The sequence below is a fragment of the Bombina bombina genome, chromosome 4 (genome assembly GCF_027579735.1).
Source record: "Bombina bombina isolate aBomBom1 chromosome 4, aBomBom1.pri, whole genome shotgun sequence".
Lineage (NCBI taxonomy): Eukaryota > Metazoa > Chordata > Amphibia > Anura > Bombinatoridae > Bombina > Bombina bombina.
In genome coordinates, this window is record NC_069502.1 from 528,815,444 (window position 1) to 528,834,108 (window position 18,665).

General features: G+C 38.8%; 1 protein-coding gene across 8 annotated transcripts in view; it reads left to right on the forward strand.

The window, feature by feature from the left end:
* MYO6 (myosin VI) overlaps nt 1–18,665 on the forward strand; it is a 635,235-nt gene that overhangs the window by 212,924 nt on the left and 403,646 nt on the right. For all 8 annotated transcript variants that reach the window (XM_053710463.1, XM_053710457.1, XM_053710460.1 and 5 more), the window contains exon 4: nt 5,436–5,509. In XM_053710463.1, the coding sequence (XP_053566438.1) occupies nt 5,436–5,509 (74 nt within the window). The remainder of the gene's footprint in view (nt 1–5,435; nt 5,510–18,665) is intronic.

Below are 18,665 nucleotides of genomic sequence, written 5' to 3' on the forward strand. Positions count from 1 at the left end.
TAAAAACTTACTAAGATACTCCCAGTTTAGCTTTGGTGAAAAGGTTAACTGGAACACCCATATTCTATAGCAAAAAAGCAGACACTACTCCCTACTCTTTCCTCTTCATATGAAAAGACTCTTTACACAAACAGGAGCAAGCTGGAGTAGGTATACATCAGTATTCTCCTAAAACTTTGGGGCGCAATGTTATTTAAAAATAAGCAAAATTGTATTTAAAAAAAAAAAAAAAAAGCTGTATAGGCTATATTAATGGATCATCTACAAAACATGTATGCAAAGAAAAATCTAGTGTATAATGCCCCTTTAAAGGGACAGTCTAGTCAAAATTAAACTGTCGTGATTTAGATAGGGCTTTTATCATCATATTTGCTTTGTTATCTTGGTATTCTTTGTTAAAAGCTAAACCTAGGTAGGCTCATATGCTAATTTCTAAGCCCTTGTATTTTTTTAATCTGGTATGGCATTATTTAGCAAAGTCTGCAGTCTAGTAGTATACAAATTACTACTGTGTCTGTAATTTGTGAAACTCCTCCTTACCCTTTAGCCAAACTCAAAATGTTTAGTGACACCCAGGAATGCCCAACCGCACTCACAGAATACACAGTTCCACCTACATCCATCCTGGCTCCATCCACTTAATGCACTGACCTGTTTGACAGTCCTCAGCTTCATAGCCCCTCCAGAGCTCTACAGGATAAGCGTCACACTGAGTACGGAGACTTCCATTACTGGTTCACCAGGCCAGTCACTGTGCACCATCCCATGTATCAAATATAAACTAGAGGCATTATGCATAGGATAATTGGCAACATCAATAGTCAAGCAAATGTTATCTATATGGAACACTTGAACTAGTGCTTTCTAGCTGTAAAAAACTGTCAAAATGCACTGAGATTAGATGCGGCCTTTAAGATTTTAGAAATTAGCATATCAATTAGCTTTCAACAAAGAATACCAAGAGAACAAAGCAAAATTGATGAAAAAAATAAATTAGAAAGTTGTTTAAAATTGCATGCCCTATTTGAATCATGAAAGTTTAATTTTGACTACACTGTCCCTTTAACCTCTTAAGGACATATGACAGAATTTTTCAGTCATAAAACAATTGAGCAAACTGAAAGCTGTGTCCTTAAAGGGTTAACACAGTCTTTAAACAAAGACTGGGGAATGCTGTTACTCTCAGCATATATCCCAAGTGCATCTAACAGTTATGTTTCTTTTTGTTGTTATGGTCCACCTTGTGACCTTAATTCCTCACATTGCTCTGGTTGAGCAGTACAAAGCTGCAGTGTTATATATTCACACATTTTTGTTTATTGCTATATAATATTTATTGTGCTATTCACACTAATGTTGTCAATAGTTATTTCTTTGTAATTTTACCTTCTTATGTTTGCAAGAGTAAATGACTCTATAATTCTGTAGACTCTGCGTGTAGGTTGATGAGAAAGACTGGATTAGGATTTTAGTATTTATGACAGTTATTCTTTCCAGACACATTATATGCATATCATTCATTTGAAACTTTTCTGTCTGTTTCTTGCATTTAATACTTGGAGTGCTGTGCAAATGACAGAATTCACTGAAATTTCCATTCATTATTTTTCCAATAAGAAAATTGAAAATAATAAGCGTAAAGCAGCACAGATATAGAACTGTATTAAAAAGCTGTGAAAAGATTCCAGTTAGATGTATTTAATTCAGATAGGGTGAAATTCTTTATGTCCAAACATTACAGTGAATGTGTAACTAGACAAAGAAATTTATGGATAATTGAATCATTTAAGGAATTATGCTAAAGACTGAGACAATATTCCAATATAATTACTAATATCTAATTTTAGGTAGATATAGAATAAGATAAATAACTTTTTTTTTATCTATATTGCTTCAAGGTCCACTGACTTTACTTAAATATTTTTTAAGTACAATACGGCTAGATTACGAGTTTTGCGTTATGAGCGGTGCAGTACTAACTTGCAAGTTATTGTCACCGCTCACTTACCTACAGCGCTGGTATTACAGGTTTACAAAAACCTGGCGTTAGCAGGCAAAAAGTGAGCGTAGAGCAATAATTGAGCTCCATACCTCACTCCAATACCAGCGCTGCGGTGAGCGGCGGTAAGCTGGTTTTACGTGCTCGTGCACAATTTCCCCATAGACATCAATGTGGAGAGCCGGCTGAAAAAAGCCTAACACCTGCAATAAAGGAGCGTAAAGCTCCGTAAAGCAGCCCCGTTGATTTCTACGGGGAAACTAAATTTATGTTTACACCTAACGCCCTAACATAATCCCAGAGTCTAAACACCCCTAATCTGCTGCCCCCGACATTGCTGACACCCACATTACACTTATTAACCCCTAATCTGCCGCCCCCAATGTCGCCGCCACCTTCATTATACTTATTAACCCCTAATCTCCCGCCCCAATGTCTCCGCAACCTACCTACATTTATTAACCCCTAATCTGCCGCCCCCAACGTTGCCGCCACTATACTAAAGTTATTAACCCCTAACCCTAACACCCACTAACTTTAATGTAATTAAAATAAATCTAAATAAAACCTACTATCAATAACTAAATAATTCCTATTTAAAACTAAATACCTATAAAATAAACCCTAAGATAGCTACAATATAACTAATAGTTACATTGTATCTATTTTAGGTTTTATTTTTATTTCACAGCTAAATTTGTATTTATTTTAACTAGGTAGAATAGTTAGTAAATAGTTATTAATTATTTACTAGCTACCTAGCTAAAATAAATACAAATTTACCTGTAAAATAAACCTAACCTGAGTTACACTAACACCTAACCTTACAATACAATTAAATAAATTACATTAATTAAATACAATTACCTAAATTACAAAAAAAACAAACACTAAATTACACAAAATAAAAAAAGAAATTATCAGATATTTAAACTAATTACACCTAATCTAATAGCCCTATCAAAATAAAAAGCCCCCCCAAAATATAATAATAATAATAAAACCTAGCTAAACTAAAATACCAATAGCCCTTAAAAGGGCCTTTTGCGGGGCATTGCCCCAAAGAAATCAGCTCTTTTACCTGTAAAAAAAAAATACAAATAACCGCCCAACAGTAAAACCCACCACCCACACAACAAACCACCCAAATAAAATCCTAACTAAAAAATCCTAAGCTCCCCATTGCCCTGAAAAGGTCATTTGGATGGGCATTGCCCTTAAAAGAGCATTTAGCTCTTTTTCAAGTGCCCAAACCCCTAATCTAAAAATAAAACCCACCCAATAAACCCTTAAAAAAACCTAACACTAACCCCCGAAGATCCACTTAAAGTTTTTGAAGACCTGACATCCATCCTCAACGAAGCCGCTAGAAGTCTTCATCCAACCGCACGAAGTCTTCATCCAACCGGGCAGAAGTCTTCATCCAGACGGCATCTTCCATCTTCATCCATCCAGCGCGGAGCGGGTCCATCTTCAAGACATCCGGCGTGAAGCATCCTCTTCAATCGACATCTTCCTCGAATGAAGTTGACATCATCCAAGATGGCATCCTTTAGATTCCGATTGTCTGATAGATTTCTATCAGACAATCTGAATTAAGGTTGAAAAAATCCTATTGGCTGTTGCAATCAACCAGTAGGATTGAGCTTCAATCCTATTGGCTGATCCAATCAGCCAATAGGATTGAGCTCGCATTCTATTGGCTGATTGGAACAGCCAATAGAATGTGAGCTCAATCCTATTGGCTGATTGGGTCAGCCAATAGGATTTTTTCAACCTTAATTCCGATTGGCTGATAGAAATTTATCAGCCAATCTGAATCTAAGGAACGCCATCTTGGATGACGTCCTTTAAAGGGAAACCTCATTCAGAAGAAGACATCAATTGAAGAGGATGCTCCACACCGGATGGATGAAGATAGAAGATGCCGTCTGGATGAAGACTTCTGCCCGGTTGGATGAAGACTTCTGCACAGTTGGATGGAGACTTCTGCAGTTTCGTTGAGGGCTTCGGCCGGCTTCGTTGAGGATGGATGTCGGGTCTTAAAAAACTGTAAGTGGATCTTTGGGGTTAGTATTAGGCTTTTTTAAGGGTTTATTGGGTGGGTTTAAATTTTAGATTAGGGGTTTGGGCACTTGAAAAAATAGCTAAATGACCTTTTAAGGGCAATGACCATCCAAATGCCCTTTTCAGGGCAATTGGGAGCTTAGTTTTTTTTAGTTAGGATTTTTTTTGGGGGGTTGGGTTTTACTGTTGGGGGGTTGTTTGTATTTTTTTTACAGGTAAAAGCTGATTTCTTTGGGGCAATGCCCCGCAAAAGGCCCTTTTAAGGGCTATTGGTAGTTTAGGCTAGGGCTTTTTTTTGGGGGGGGGGGGCTTTTTATTTTGATAGGGCTATTAGATTAGGTGTAATTAGTTTAAATATCTGATAATTTCTTTTTTTATTTTGTGTAATTTAGTGTGTTTTTTTGTAATTTAGGTAATTGTATTTAATTTATGTAATTGATTTAATTGTAGTGTAAGGTTAGGTGTTAGTGTAAGACAGGTTAGGTTTTATTTTACAGGTAAATTTGTATTTATTTTAGCTAGGTAGTTAGTAAATAGTTAATAACTATTTAGTAACTATTCTACCTAGTTAAAATAAATACAAACTTGCCTGTAAAATAAAAATAAACCCTAAGGGTTTATTTTACAGGTAAGGGTTTATTTTACAGGTAAGTATTTAGTTTTAAATAGGGTTTATTTTACAGGTTAGGGTTTATTTTACAGGTAAGTATTTAGTTTTAAATAGGATATATTTAGGTAATGATAGTAGGTTTTATTTAGATTTTAATTATATTTGTTAGGGGGTGTTAGGGTTAGGGTTAGACTTAGGTTTAGGGGTTAATAACTTTAGTATAGTGGCAGCGACTTTGGGGACGGCAGATTAGGGGTTAATAAATGTAGGTCGTGGCAGCGATGTTAGGGGCGGCAGATTAGGGGTTAATATTTAACTAGTGTTTGTGATGCAGGAGTGCAGCGGTTTAGGGGTTAATAGGTAGTTTATGGGTGGTAGTGTACATTGTAGCACTTTAGTTATGAGTTTTATGCTACAGCTTTGTAGCGTAAAACCCATAACTACTGACTTTCAGTTTACGGTATGGATCTTGGTGGTATAGGCTGTACCGCTCACTTTTTGGCCTCCCAGGCAGACTCGTAATACCAGCGCTGTGGAAGTCCCATTGAAAAAGGACTTTTTGAAAGCTGCGCTAATTACGTTGCGTTATGGCCAAAAAAAAGTGTGCGGTGCAGCTAAAGCCTTAACACTGCTTTTTCACTCATACCGCAAAACTCGTAATCTAGCCAATATATATTACCTTTTAAGTAAAGGAGTAGCTTTAAAAAAAAAAAAAAGTATTTTGTATCTCACAGTTTCTTTGTTTATGTTTTGTTTCAGGTTCTTTGATGTATCTGAACGAAGCTACACTTCTTCATAACGTAAAAGTGCGGTACAGTAAGGATAAAATATATGTAAGTCAATTTTTTTTGTTTAAGATGTAGGGCAGGTAAATAACAGAAATGTGTTTTATTTATTTATGTGTGGTTTGGAAATCAGTGGTGTCTCCTTAACCCTTTATAATAAAATATACTGTTTTAAATTTAAATTGTTTATCAAGGTCGTTCACCATAAAGAAATAGCATTGAGTATTAAATATGACCATAGTCACTTGTTTACCATTAGTCATTAAACATGTCAGTCTTTTTTTATATATACACCTGTCTTTCCTGTAACTATATCCAACTTACAGGCCCTGCTTCTTGTGCCATTGTTTGCTTTTTTCTCTCTTACATATCCCTTATTCCCTACTCTGTTTACTCATCTTTTTCCTTTGCCTATCCCTCTTTTATTTGCCTGTACTTCAGTTTCTTTTTGCTTTTCCAGAGTAGTAGCCTTTATTTTGCAACTAAGAATAAGGAAAAAAATAAAAATAAAAAAATTCTACTTTAGATCAGTGGTCTGGTATATACTGAATATTCAGATTCATAACAAAACTGTATACATTTCTGGCATTGATGTAACATTTGTACATATTTATTTAAATGCTTGTGTTATTATTTATTGGTAAAGCACTGTTGTGCTCTGAAGAAGAGTGTTAGGTGCAGGATGCTATGCTAAACATGCAGACAGTGATGGTAGAGGAGAAATGGTGAGCAGATGTAGATTACTGTGGTATACAGGAGAGGTGGGCTTACATGCTAAGGGTAATAGGGTGGGAAGGATGTGAGAAGCAGAGGGATCTGAGGAGAGAAATCAGGTTAGTGAAGGGTGTGTGCATCTGATTCCCTGAGCACTAGCGTCTTTAGGGACATCTTGACACACTGAAAGCTTGTGGCAAGTTTTATAGAGCAAGGCAGGGAATTCCACAAAACAGGTGCAGTTCTAGAAAGTGTATATAGACGGTATGGTAGGAGGTAATGCAGAAGGAAAATATAGGTCTGGGGCAGAGGGTACAGACCTCCAGGCTTCCATTAATATAAAACAATGTAATGGACAATGAAAATATGCTGAACAAACCGCCATATCACCATGTATATGTAGTGCTATTTCTTAAAGGGACATAATACTCATATGCTAAATCACTTGAAACTGATGCAGTATAACTGTAAAAAGCTGACAGGAAAATATCACCTGAGTATCTCTATGTAAAAAAAGGAAGATATGTTACCTCACAATCTCCTCAGCTCAGCACAGTAAGTTCTGTGTAAAAAGTTATACTCAGCTGCAGCCCAGCTGCAGGTAATAAAAAAATGAAGAAATGAACAGCAGCCAATCAGCATCAGCAGTGCTGAGGTCATGAACTCTTTTGCTGTGATCTCATGAGATTTCACTTAACTCTCATGAGATTTCATAGCAAACTTCCTTTAAACTGAATAGGGAAATAAGATGAGTGTGCACGTAAGCTCGCCCCTTCCACTGTCCCGGGACAGACATACTGATATGTTCAGGTGATATTTTCTAGTCAGCTTTTTACAGCTATACTGCATCACTTTCAAGTGTTTCAACATTTGGGTATTATGGCCCTTTAATGTTTTAGAATAATTCTAAGTGCTACATCCTTTCATATATTATCACTTTGGCAGATCTATTATTTTGATTTTGTACTTTTCTCAAATCATTCCATATTTATCTTTTTTAATCTCATTCTCCAAAACAAATACTTTACCAGCAATGGTTTGAAACTAATACTGGTGAAATCATAACCTTTTGTAAAGGATCATGATCAATCCCTAAATTTGTAAATAAAAACAAAACAAAACAAAAATAGAAAGTTAATTGCTAATCAGATAAGAGCCTTTCTGGGAGCATTGTTTCAGACTAAAAAACATTCTTGTTCTAGAAGCCGAAACAGCCAATGACATCTAACCAAGAACAAGGACCACTAATAGTAAAGGCCTCAATATCCTTCCAAGTACAGTAAAACAACTCAACATTCAAAGATCATTCAAAGATCTCCAGCATTATGCCTGGCAGCTCCTCAAACCATTTACTAAAGTCACCAGTATATGAACTCTGTGCAATACTTCATTTTTCTTAAAGGGACAGTCTACTTGAAAATAATTATTGTTGAATAAAACTATAGATAATCCCTTTATTACGCATTCCCCAGTTTTGCATTACCAACACTGTTATATTAATACACTTTTTACCTCTATGATTACCCTGTGCAGACTGCCCCCTTATCTCAGTGCTTGTTACAAACTTACATTTTAGCCATTTAGTTCTGCATAACTCTACAGGAGGGAACACAATTTTATCTATATGGCACACATGAACTAGCATTGTCTGGCTGTGAAAAGCTAATAAAATGTACTGAGATAAGAGGCGCCGTGCAAGGGCTTAGAAACAGGCAGAGGTTTAGAGGTTATAAAGTATATTAATATAACAATGTTAGTGGTGTCAAAGCTGGGTAATGGGTAGTAAAGGTGTTACCTATATTTTTAAACAAAAAACAAGTGGATTACACCTTTAATTGAAGTCTCTCAAAACTTCAGCCCCTTCCTCCACTTAAAAACTTGCAATTTGTCAATGTATTTGAAACTTAGGAGCCATTCTGAATATGGAAAAGTAATGCACCCATATTTTCAAAAGCCATATAATTATTTTATATTAGAATGTATGTATAGAAATCCAAAAAGGAGCCAGAACAATAATTTTAGAAGCCACAACTTCCTCGTTCTTGGGATTTGTCAAGCCTTGATTTAAATGATATATTTGTTATATATTGTGTGTTTGCTGTATGTATATATTTATGTGTAAATGCATAATCAACACACCAAAAATATATCACAACATTTATGACATACTATGTACATTTATAGATAAATGCTGACACAGCCGTCTACTTGTGCATACTGTATTATCGTCTTCCTTATTTTTAAATGAAAATACAGAGGGTTCCTTTGACACCTACTGTCTCATATGACAGACTTAATCTTTTATACCACTATCATGTTTCCTAATTGTGCTTAATTAATTCTGACCAAATTACAGAAGTAATCTTGCCATCTGCCAAAACAGTGACAGCTGTAATATAGGTTTGACACCAAATGTTTCTTAAGAGAAATGGTAATTGAAACCTTGTGACCAAGTTTCTATCTATCTCGTGCCTTGTTTTCTGACTTTATGGATAATACATTTAAAAAGTCTACTTTTGTTCTGCTGCCTTTGTCTTTCATTTGTAAAAGTTTGTCTTTTTTTTTAAGCTTTCTCAGTCCTTGTTTTTCCCGATGCATTGTCCATATTTGTATTGAGCACATTTTTTATTAGGTTCTCAGATGATTTTCCTGTTGCGTTAAGCGTTTAAACCATATGTTATCCTTGCTCAGCAACTGCTTTTCATGTCTGTATCATCAAAGAAGATGGTGCAAAATGACTGCAGGCCCCTCATAGAATCTAGCGGATTGTTTTATATTGATTACATTTACTTAGAACTGGAGAAACAAAAGGCAATATGCTGACTTATTTTTTATTATTTGGAAACTTTCTGTTAGAAACCATATATAAACATATATTTATACACAGGTTGAAATATATTATCTCTTGATGACATTTCAGTAACAAAACATTATTTCAGCATATCAATGCATCCAGCAGCTCTTCATCTTTTGTAAATTTGCTTTCTGTGCTCCAGAGCTCGCCCAGCCACCTCTATTTCTCCCTCAAGTTCTATAACCACTTTCAATATGTATTGCAGAGCTGTAGAGAGCAAATATAAGTAAACTTTCCGGGATAAATTGAGCAATGGCAGGGGGCTAAGAGCTGAATCATAAGAGGAGCGGCAATAGCAAACATTTAGTATGAACCATCAAGCTAAAATTCTTTATCCTCATTACAAAATAATTATCATCAAAAAATGTACATAATAGTCAAATATGCATGCCTTTCAGTCTTTAATTGAAGCAGTTAGTAAAAAGTGATCTTTGTTTCTGGGACATATGTACATATGCTGTGTAAGTGCACTGTATACAAACATCATAGCAGAGGAGCGGGTGGTGGCTTGTACAATGCAAATTAAGTTTTTGCCGACATGATATCCGCCACTAGCTCTCTGAGGAGTTTGAATACTGGTGCACTGGGCACTCATAGCTTTTACTATAAAGCATTTTTTCTACTACAAATATATGGTAAAAATACCTCTATTTAAGACTGAAATGCTCAATTCAATTTAGTCTATTCTGCCCCTTAAATTGATAACACATTAAGACATTTAAATGCCCCTCCCTTTTTCTTTTAAATGTTAGTAAATCTTTGTAATGTTGCATCTTAAATTGAAATGAAGATTATTTATTTAAAATAAAAAAAAGTAAAAAACACAAAGTTTTTGAATTTGGGCTAGATCCTGTGCAAGCTGCTACCAAGAGTGGAAAGCCCCTCACCCTACGCTCGCCACTTATAATTTAAGTGCCTGAAGTACTAAAGCAGCTGCCAATAACAGCAGCTATTACTTTATATTAGCACTGAAACATAATGTAACTAAATTTAGCTGTTGTAAAGCTGCAATATGTACACTTAAACTTAAAGGGACATTTAATTCAAAATGTCATTCTTATATACATCTAGATTACAAGTAGAGTACTTTTTAGAGTGTACTATCAATATCACTGGACCACTCTAGAATAACTAGAGAATGTTTAGTGCAGCTGACATACTTTAGCGCGCCCCATACTTTTAACGGATATTGCTCGAGCACAACACATAGCAGCACTAAAAAAGTTATCTTGACTCAAGACTAGAAGTAAAGTGTTGGGTCTAAAATAAAAGTTTAACAAAACACATGTAAAGCATATTAAAATACTACATACACACACACACACTTACATGTATGCATATATGAATGTGTGTGTGTGTGTGTGTGTGTTTGTATGTGTGTATATATATATATATATATATATATATATATATATATGTGTGTGTGTGTGTGTGTGTGTGTGTGTGTGTGTGTGTGTTTCTAAAGGCATATAATATATTGGTATATGACAAGGTGTTTGACTGGGAAGAGCTCAAAGGTTCATATGCTTGCCTTTTTGTATGTATATGTATGTTTATATGTGTGCATATGCATGTACATACACACATAGACGAGCACACACACACATGTGTGTGTGTGTATATATATATATATATATATTTCTCCAACATAGGTGTGTCCGGTCCACGGCGTCATCCTTACTTGTGGGATATTCTCTTCCCCAACAGGAAATGGCAAAGAGCCCAGCAAAGCTGGTCATATGATCCCTCCTAGGCTCCGCCTACCCCAGTCATTCTCTTTGCCGTTGCACAGGCAACATCTCCACGGAGATGGCTAAGAGTTTTTTGGTGTTTAAATGTAGTTTTTATTCTTCAATCAAGTGTTTGTTATTTTAAAATAGTGCTGGTATGTACTATTTACTCTGAAACAGAAAAGAGAAGAAGATTTCTGTTTGTAAGAGGAAGATGATTTTAGCAAACGTTACTAAAATCGATTGCTGTTTCCACACAGGACTGTTGAGATGAAGTAACTTCAGTTGGGGGAAGCAGTTGGCAGACTTTTTCTGCCTGAGGTATGACTGGCCACATTTCTAACAAGACCTTGTAATGCTGGAAGGCTGTCATTTTCCCTATGGGGACCGGTAAGCCATTTTCTTAGATTAAGCAAAAGAATAAAAGGCTTTATAAGGGCTTATAAAACTGGTAGACATTTTTCTGGGCTAAAACGATTACTTTGCTAAGCATATTTGACAAATTATAACTCTTTATAGTTATTATAATCTTGGGGATTGTTAAAAAACGGCAGGCACTGTATGGACACCTTTTTCAGATGGGGGCCTTCTCTAGTCATAGGCAGAGCCTCATTTTCGCGCCACTAATGCGCAGTTGTTTTTGGAAGGCAAGGCATGCAGATGCATGTGTGAGGAGCTCAGAACCACTGAAAAAGCTTATTGAAGGCGTCATTTGGTATCGTATTCCCCCCTGGGCTTGGTTGGGTCTCAGCAAAGCAGATACCTGGGACTGTATAGGGGTTAAATGTAAAAACGGCTCCGGTTCCGTTATTTTAAGGGTTAAAGCTTTCAAATTTGGTGTGCAATACTTTTAAGGCTTTAAGACACTGTGGTGAAATTTTGGTGAATTTTGAACAATTGCTTCATGCTTTTTCGCATATTCAGTAATATAGTGTGTTCTGTTTAAAATTTAAAGTGACAGTAACGGTTTTATTTTAAAACGTTTTTTGTGCTTTGTTGACAAGTTTAAGCCTGTTTAACATGTCTGAACCATCAGATAAGCGATGTTCTATATGTATGAAAGCCAATGTGTCTCCCCATTTAAATATATGTGATAATTGTGACATAGTGTCCAAACAAAGTAGGGACAATGATGCCACAGATAATAATAGTGCCCAAGATGATTCTTCAGATGAGGGGAGTAAGCATGGTACTGCATCACCCCCTTCTGTGTCTGCACCAGTTTTGCCCACACAAGAGGCCCCTAGTACATCTAGTGCGCCAATACTTATTACTATGCAACAATTAACGGCTGTTATGGATAATTCTATTGCAAATATTTTATCTAAAATGCCTACTTATCAAAGAAAGCGCGATTGCTCTGTTTTAAACACTGAAGAGCAAGAGGACGCTGATGATAACGTTTCTGACATACCCTCACACCAATCTGAAGGGGCCAGGAGGGAGGTTTTGTCTGAGGGAGAAATTTCAGATTCAGGAAAAATTTCTCAACAAGCTGAACCTGATGTTGTAACATTTAAATTTAAATTAGAACATCTCCGCGCACTGCTTAAGGAGGTATTATCTACTCTGGATGATTGTGACAATTTGGTCATTCCAGAGAAATTATGTAAGATGGACAAGTTCCTAGAGGTTCCGGTGCCCCCAGATGTTTTTCCTATACCCAAGCGGGTGGCGGAAATAGTAAATAAGGAATGGGAAAGGCCCGGCATACCTTTTGTTCCTCCCCCTATATTTAAGAAATTATTTCCTATAGTCGACCCCAGAAAGGACTTATGGCAGACAGTCCCTAAGGTCGAAGGGGCGGTCTCTACTCTAAACAAACGCACTACTATTCCCATAGAAGATAGTTGTGCTTTCAAAGATCCTATGGATAAAAAATTAGAGGGTTTGCTTAAAAAGATGTTTGTTCAGCAAGGTTACCTTCTACAACCAATTTCATGCATTGTTCCTGTCACTACGGCAGCGTGTTTCTGGTTCGAAGAACTAGAAAAGTCGCTCAATAAAGAATCTTCGTATGAGGAGGTTATGGACAGAGTTCAAGCACTTAAATTGGCTAACTCTTTTATTCTAGATGCCGCTTTGCAATTAGCTAGATTAGCGGCGAAAAATTCAGGGTTTGCTATCGTGGCGCGCAGAGCGCTCTGGCTAAAGACTTGGTCAGCGGATGTGTCTTCCAAGACAAAATTGCTTAACATCCCTTTCAAGGGCAAAACACTGTTTGGTCCTGATTTGAAAGAGATTATTTCAGACATCACCGGGGGAAAGGGCCACGCCCTTCCTCAGGATAGGTCTTTTAAGGCTAGAAATAAGCCTAATTTTCGTCCCTTTCGCAGAAACGGACCAACCTCTACTTCTACATCCTCTAAGAAGGAGGGTAATACTTCTCAACCCAAACCAGCCTGGAGACCGATGCAAGGCTGGAACAAGGGTTAGCAGGCCAAGAAGCCTGCCACTGCTACCAAAACAGCATGAAGGGATGGCCCCCGATCCGGGACCGGATCTGGTGGGGGGCAGACTTTCTCTCTTTGCTCAGGCCTGGGCAAGAGATGTTCATTATCCTTGGGCACTAGAAATAGTTTCTCAAGGTTATCTCCTGGAATTCAAGGAACTACCCCCAAGGGGAAGGTTCCACAGGTCTCAATTATCTTCAAACCAAATAAAAAGACAGGCATTCTTACATTGTGTAGAAGACCTGTTAAAGATGGGAGTAATTCATCCAGTTCCAATAGGAGAACAAGGGATGGGGTTTTACTCCAACCTGTTCATAGTTCCCAAAAAAGAGGGAACATTCAGACCAATTCTAGATCTCAAAATCCTAAACAAATTTCTCAGGGTTCCATCGTTCAAAATGGAAACCATTCGAACGATCCTTCCTACCATTCAGGAAGGTCAATTTATGACCACGGTGGATTTAAAGGATGCGTACCTACATATTCCTATCCACAAGGAACATCATCAGTTCCTAAGGTTCGCTTTTCTGGACAAGCATTACCAGTTTGTGGCACTTCCATTCGGATTAGCCACTGCTCCGAGAATTTTCACAAAGGTACTAGGGTCCCTTCTAGCGGTTCTGAGACCAAGGGGCATTGCAGTAGTACCATACTTGGACGACATCCTGATTCAAGCGTCGTCTCTGTCAAAAGCAAAGGCTCATACGGACATCGTCCTAGCCTTTCTCAGATCTCACGGATGGAAAGTGAACATAGAAAAAAGTTCTCTTTCCCCGTCAACAAGAGTTCCCTTCTTGGAAACAATAATAGACTCCTTAGAAATGAGGATTTTTCTGACAGAGGTCAGAAAATCAAAGCTTCTAAGCTCTTGTCAAGTTCTTCACTCTGTTCTTCGTCCTTCCATAGCGCAGTGCATGGAAGTAATAGGATTGATGGTTGCAGCAATGGACATAGTTCCTTTTGCACAAATTCATCTAAGACCATTACAACTGTGCATGCTCAGACAGTGGAATGGGGATTATACAGACTTGTCTCCGACGATTCAAGTAGATCAAAGGACCAGAGATTCACTCCGTTGGTGGCTAATCCTGGACAACCTGTCACAGGGAATGAGCTTCCGCAGACCAGAGTGGGTCATTGTCACGACCGACGCCAGTCTGGTGGGCTGGGGCGCGGTCTGGGAACCCCTGAAAGCTCAGGGTCTATGGTCTCGGGAAGAATCTCTTCTCCCGATAAACATTCTGGAACTGAGAGCGATATTCAATGCTCTCAAAGCTTGGCCTCATCTAGCAAAGGCCAAATTCATAAGGTTTTAATCAGACAACATGACGACAGTTGCATATATCAACCATCAGGGGGGAACAAGGAGTTCCCTGGCGATGGAGGAAGTGACGAAGATAATTCAATGGGCGGAGGATCACTACTGCAACTTGTCTGCAATCCACATCCCAGGAGTGGAAAATTGGGAAGCGGATTTTCTGAGTCGTCAGACATTCCATCCGGGGAGTGGGAACTCCACCCGGAAATCTTTGCCCAAATAACTCAATTATGGGGCATTCCAGACATGGATCTGATGGCCTCTCGTCAGAACTTCAAGGTTCCTTGTTACAGGTCCAGATCCAGGGATCCCAAGGCGACTCTAGTAGATGCACTAGTAGCACCTTGGACCTTCAACCTAGCTTATGTATTCCCACCGTTTCCTCTCATTCCCAGGCTGGTAGCCAGGATCAACCAGGAGAGGGCTTCGGTGATCTTGATAGCTCCTGCGTGGCCACGCAGGACTTGGTATGCAGACCTGGTGAATATGTCATCGGCTCCACCATGGAAGCTACCTTTGAGACAGGACCTTCTTGTTCAAGGTCCATTCGAACATCCGAATCTGGTTTCCCTCCAACTGACTGCTTGGAGATTGAACGCTTGATTTTATCAAAGCGTGGGTTTTCAGATTCTGTAATAGATACTCTGATTCAGGCTAGAAAGCCTGTAACTAGAAAAATTTACCATAAGATATGGAAAAGATATATCTGTTGGTGTGAATCTAAAGGATTCCCATGGAACAAGATAAAAATTCCTAAGATTCTATCCTTTCTACAAGAAGGTTTGGAGAAGGGATTATTTGCAAGTTCTCTGAAGGGACAGATTTCTGCGTTATCTGTTTTACTTCACAAAAGGCTGGCAGCTGTGCCAGACGTTCAAGTGTTTGTTCAGGCTCTGGTTAGAATCAAGCCTGTTTACAGACCTTTGACTCCTCCCTGGAGTCTTAATCTAGTTCTTTCAGTTCTTCAAGGGGTTCCGTTTGAACCCTTACATTCCGTAGATATTAAGTTATTATCTTGGAAAGTTTTGTTTTTGGTTGCAATTTCTTCTGCTAGAAGAGTTTCTGAGTTATCTGCTCTGCAGTGTTCTCCGCCCTATCTGGTGTTCCATGCAGATAAGGTGGTTTTGTGTACTAAGCCTGGTTTTCTTCCGAAAGTTGTTTCCAACAAGAATATTAACCAGGAGATAGTTGTACCTTCTTTGTGTCCGAATCCAGTTTCAAAGAAGGAACGTTTGTTACACAATTTGGACGTAGTCCGTGCTCTAAAATTCTATTTAGAGGCCACTAAAGATTTCAGACAAACTTCTTCTTTGTTTGTTGTTTATTCTGGTAAAAGGAGAGGTCAAAAAGCAACTTCTACCTCTCTTTCTTTTTGGCTTAAAAGCATTATCCGATTGGCTTATGAGACTGCCGGACGGCAGCCTCCTGAAAGAATCACAGCTCACTCCACTAGGGCTGTGGCTTCCACATGGGCCTTCAAGAACGAGGCTTCTGTTGACCAGATATGTAAGGCAGCGACTTGGTCTTCACTGCACACTTTTGCCAAATTTTATAAATTTGATACTTTTGCTTCTTCAGAGGCTATTTTTGGGAGAAAGGTTTTACAAGCCGTGGTGCCTTCCATTTAGGTGACCTGATTTGCTCCCTCCCTTCATCCGTGTCCTAAAGCTTTGGTATTGGTTCCCACAAGTAAGGATGACGCCGTGGACCGGACACACCTATGTTGGAGAAAACAGAATTTATGCTTACCTGATAAATTACTTTCTCCAACGGTGTGTCCGGTCCACGGCCCGCCCTGGTTTTTTTAATCAGGTCTGATGAATTATTTTCTCTAACTACAGTCACCACGGTATCATGTGATTTCTCCTATGCATATTTCCTCCTGTACGTCGGTCGAATGACTGGGGTAGGCGGAGCCTAGGAGGGATCATATGACCAGCTTTGCTGGGCTCTTTGCCATTTCCTGTTGGGGAAGAGAATATCCCACAAGTAAGGATGACACCGTGGACCGGACACACCGTTGGAGAAAGTAATTTATCAGGTAAGCATAAATTCTGTTTTCCATCTTAATATGGGAAGAGACCATAGCTGCATTCCTTACTTGTGTGAAATACTGAAGGCTTAAATACCTCCCCCACTTCCTCATAACCCCAGTCATTCTTTGCCTTTCATCATAGCAGGTTGGCAGAGAAGTGTTAGAAGATTTCGGAATTGTCTCTTATGGAGGGTAGTACTCTTCGAGATGGGACTGGCGTTTTAAGTAGTACTTTCAATTATAGGTATGGGAAACAGCACCTTTTTTTTGTCCTGTGGCAAGGAATAGGACTAGCCAGGTCCCAGTGTACTCTTGAACAAAATGGATTTCCAGCCTTCCAGGGTATAATAAAAAGACCTTTATTTTTCTTTCACAGGGTCCATAAACAAACGACAACGTTTCAAACCACTTACTGTTTCTTAATCATGTCTCATGGCTAAATAATTGTATTTAATATTATATTCTAAGCTATCTGAGTTATATTAGTAAACCACATAACAGTTTAGGGGGCAGTATGTCGCTCTTTTCAGTCGCTTGGTTCAGGGGCGTGCAGGATCCATGGGTCCTGGAGGTCATAGCTCAGGGTTGCAAGATAGGTTTTAAGTCTCAGCCACCCAAGGGCAGATTCCTCCTGTCTTTCTGACCAGAATGGAGGGAAGCCTTTCTGGGGTGTGTACTGGATCTGTTCTCTAGGAATTATTGTCCCGGTACCTATCGCAGTGAGAGGTTTGGGATACTATTCAAACTTTTTTATGGTCCCTAAGAAGGAGGGAACTTTTCGTCCGATTCTGGACCTAAAGTGCTTAAGCATGTTTTTAAATGTCCCCTCGTTTAAGATGGAGACAATAAGGTCCATTCTTCCCCTCGTTTGAGAGGGGTAGTTCATGACCACGATAGATCTGAAGGATGCTCCATTCTCGTACCAATCCTCAATGACCACTTCCAGTTCCTTAGGTTTGCATTCCTGGACCAGCACTTCCAGTTTATTGCCCTTCTGTTTGGTTTAGCTAAAGACATTTTTCGAAGATTGGACCATTCGGAATATCTCCTCTGTCTTCTTCGATCCCATGGATGGCAGATAATCTAGAGAGAGTTCTCTTGATCAAGTACCAGGGTAGAAATCTCGGGTCCTATAATAGTCTCCATTAGACATGAGAATATTTCTAACAGACCAGAGACATTGCAAGCTAGCTTCAACATGTCTTGCCCTCCAGATCTCCTTAAGGCCATCTGTGGCTTGGTGTATGGAGGTCTCATGGTGTGCAGCTAGACATCATTTCCTTTGCCAGGTTTCACCTCAGACTGTTGCAACTGCGCATGCTGAACTAGTGGAACGGCGATCATTCGAATCTGTCTCCACAGATCGACAACCAATCAGGAGAATCTCTCTTGGTGGTTTTGTCCGGATCACTTGTCCTGGGTGATTGTGACTATGGTTGCGAGTCTGTCAGGATGGGGAGCTGTTTGGTTGTTAAGGCTCTGCTGGGATCAGACCTGTGTTTAGCCCTAAGGCTCCTCCTTGGAGTTTAAATCTGGCTTTTCATGCCGACGAGGCTGTTCTATGAACCAAGTTAGGTTTTCTTCCTAAGGTTGGGTCAATTTGCATCATCAAACAAGAGATTGTGGTTCCTTTCTTATGTTCTAATCCTTCTTCGTCGAAGGAACGTTTATAACGTATTTCTGGATGTGGTTTGTGCCTTGAAGTTCTATCTTGGGGCCATAAAGGAATTTAGACAAACCTCTTTCTCTGATTGCTCTCTTTTCCGGCAAGCATAGGGGTCAGAGGGCCTCTTCGACTTTCTTATCTTATTGTCTGGGGAGTGTCATCCGTTTAGCATAGAAACGGCAGGACATAAACCTCCTCTGAGGATTACGGCTTATTCTACGAGAGCAGTGGTTTCCTCTTGGACCTTCAAAAATGAGGCTTCTATGGATCAGATTTGTAAGGCGGCTACCTGGTTCTCCTTACATACTTTTTCCAAAGTTTTACAAGTTTGATGTTTTTGCTTTTGCTAAAGCAGCCCTCTTTTTTCCCTCCCGTTAGCATTCCATGTACTCTAGAGCTTGGGTATATGTTTCCCACAAGTAAGGAATGCAGCT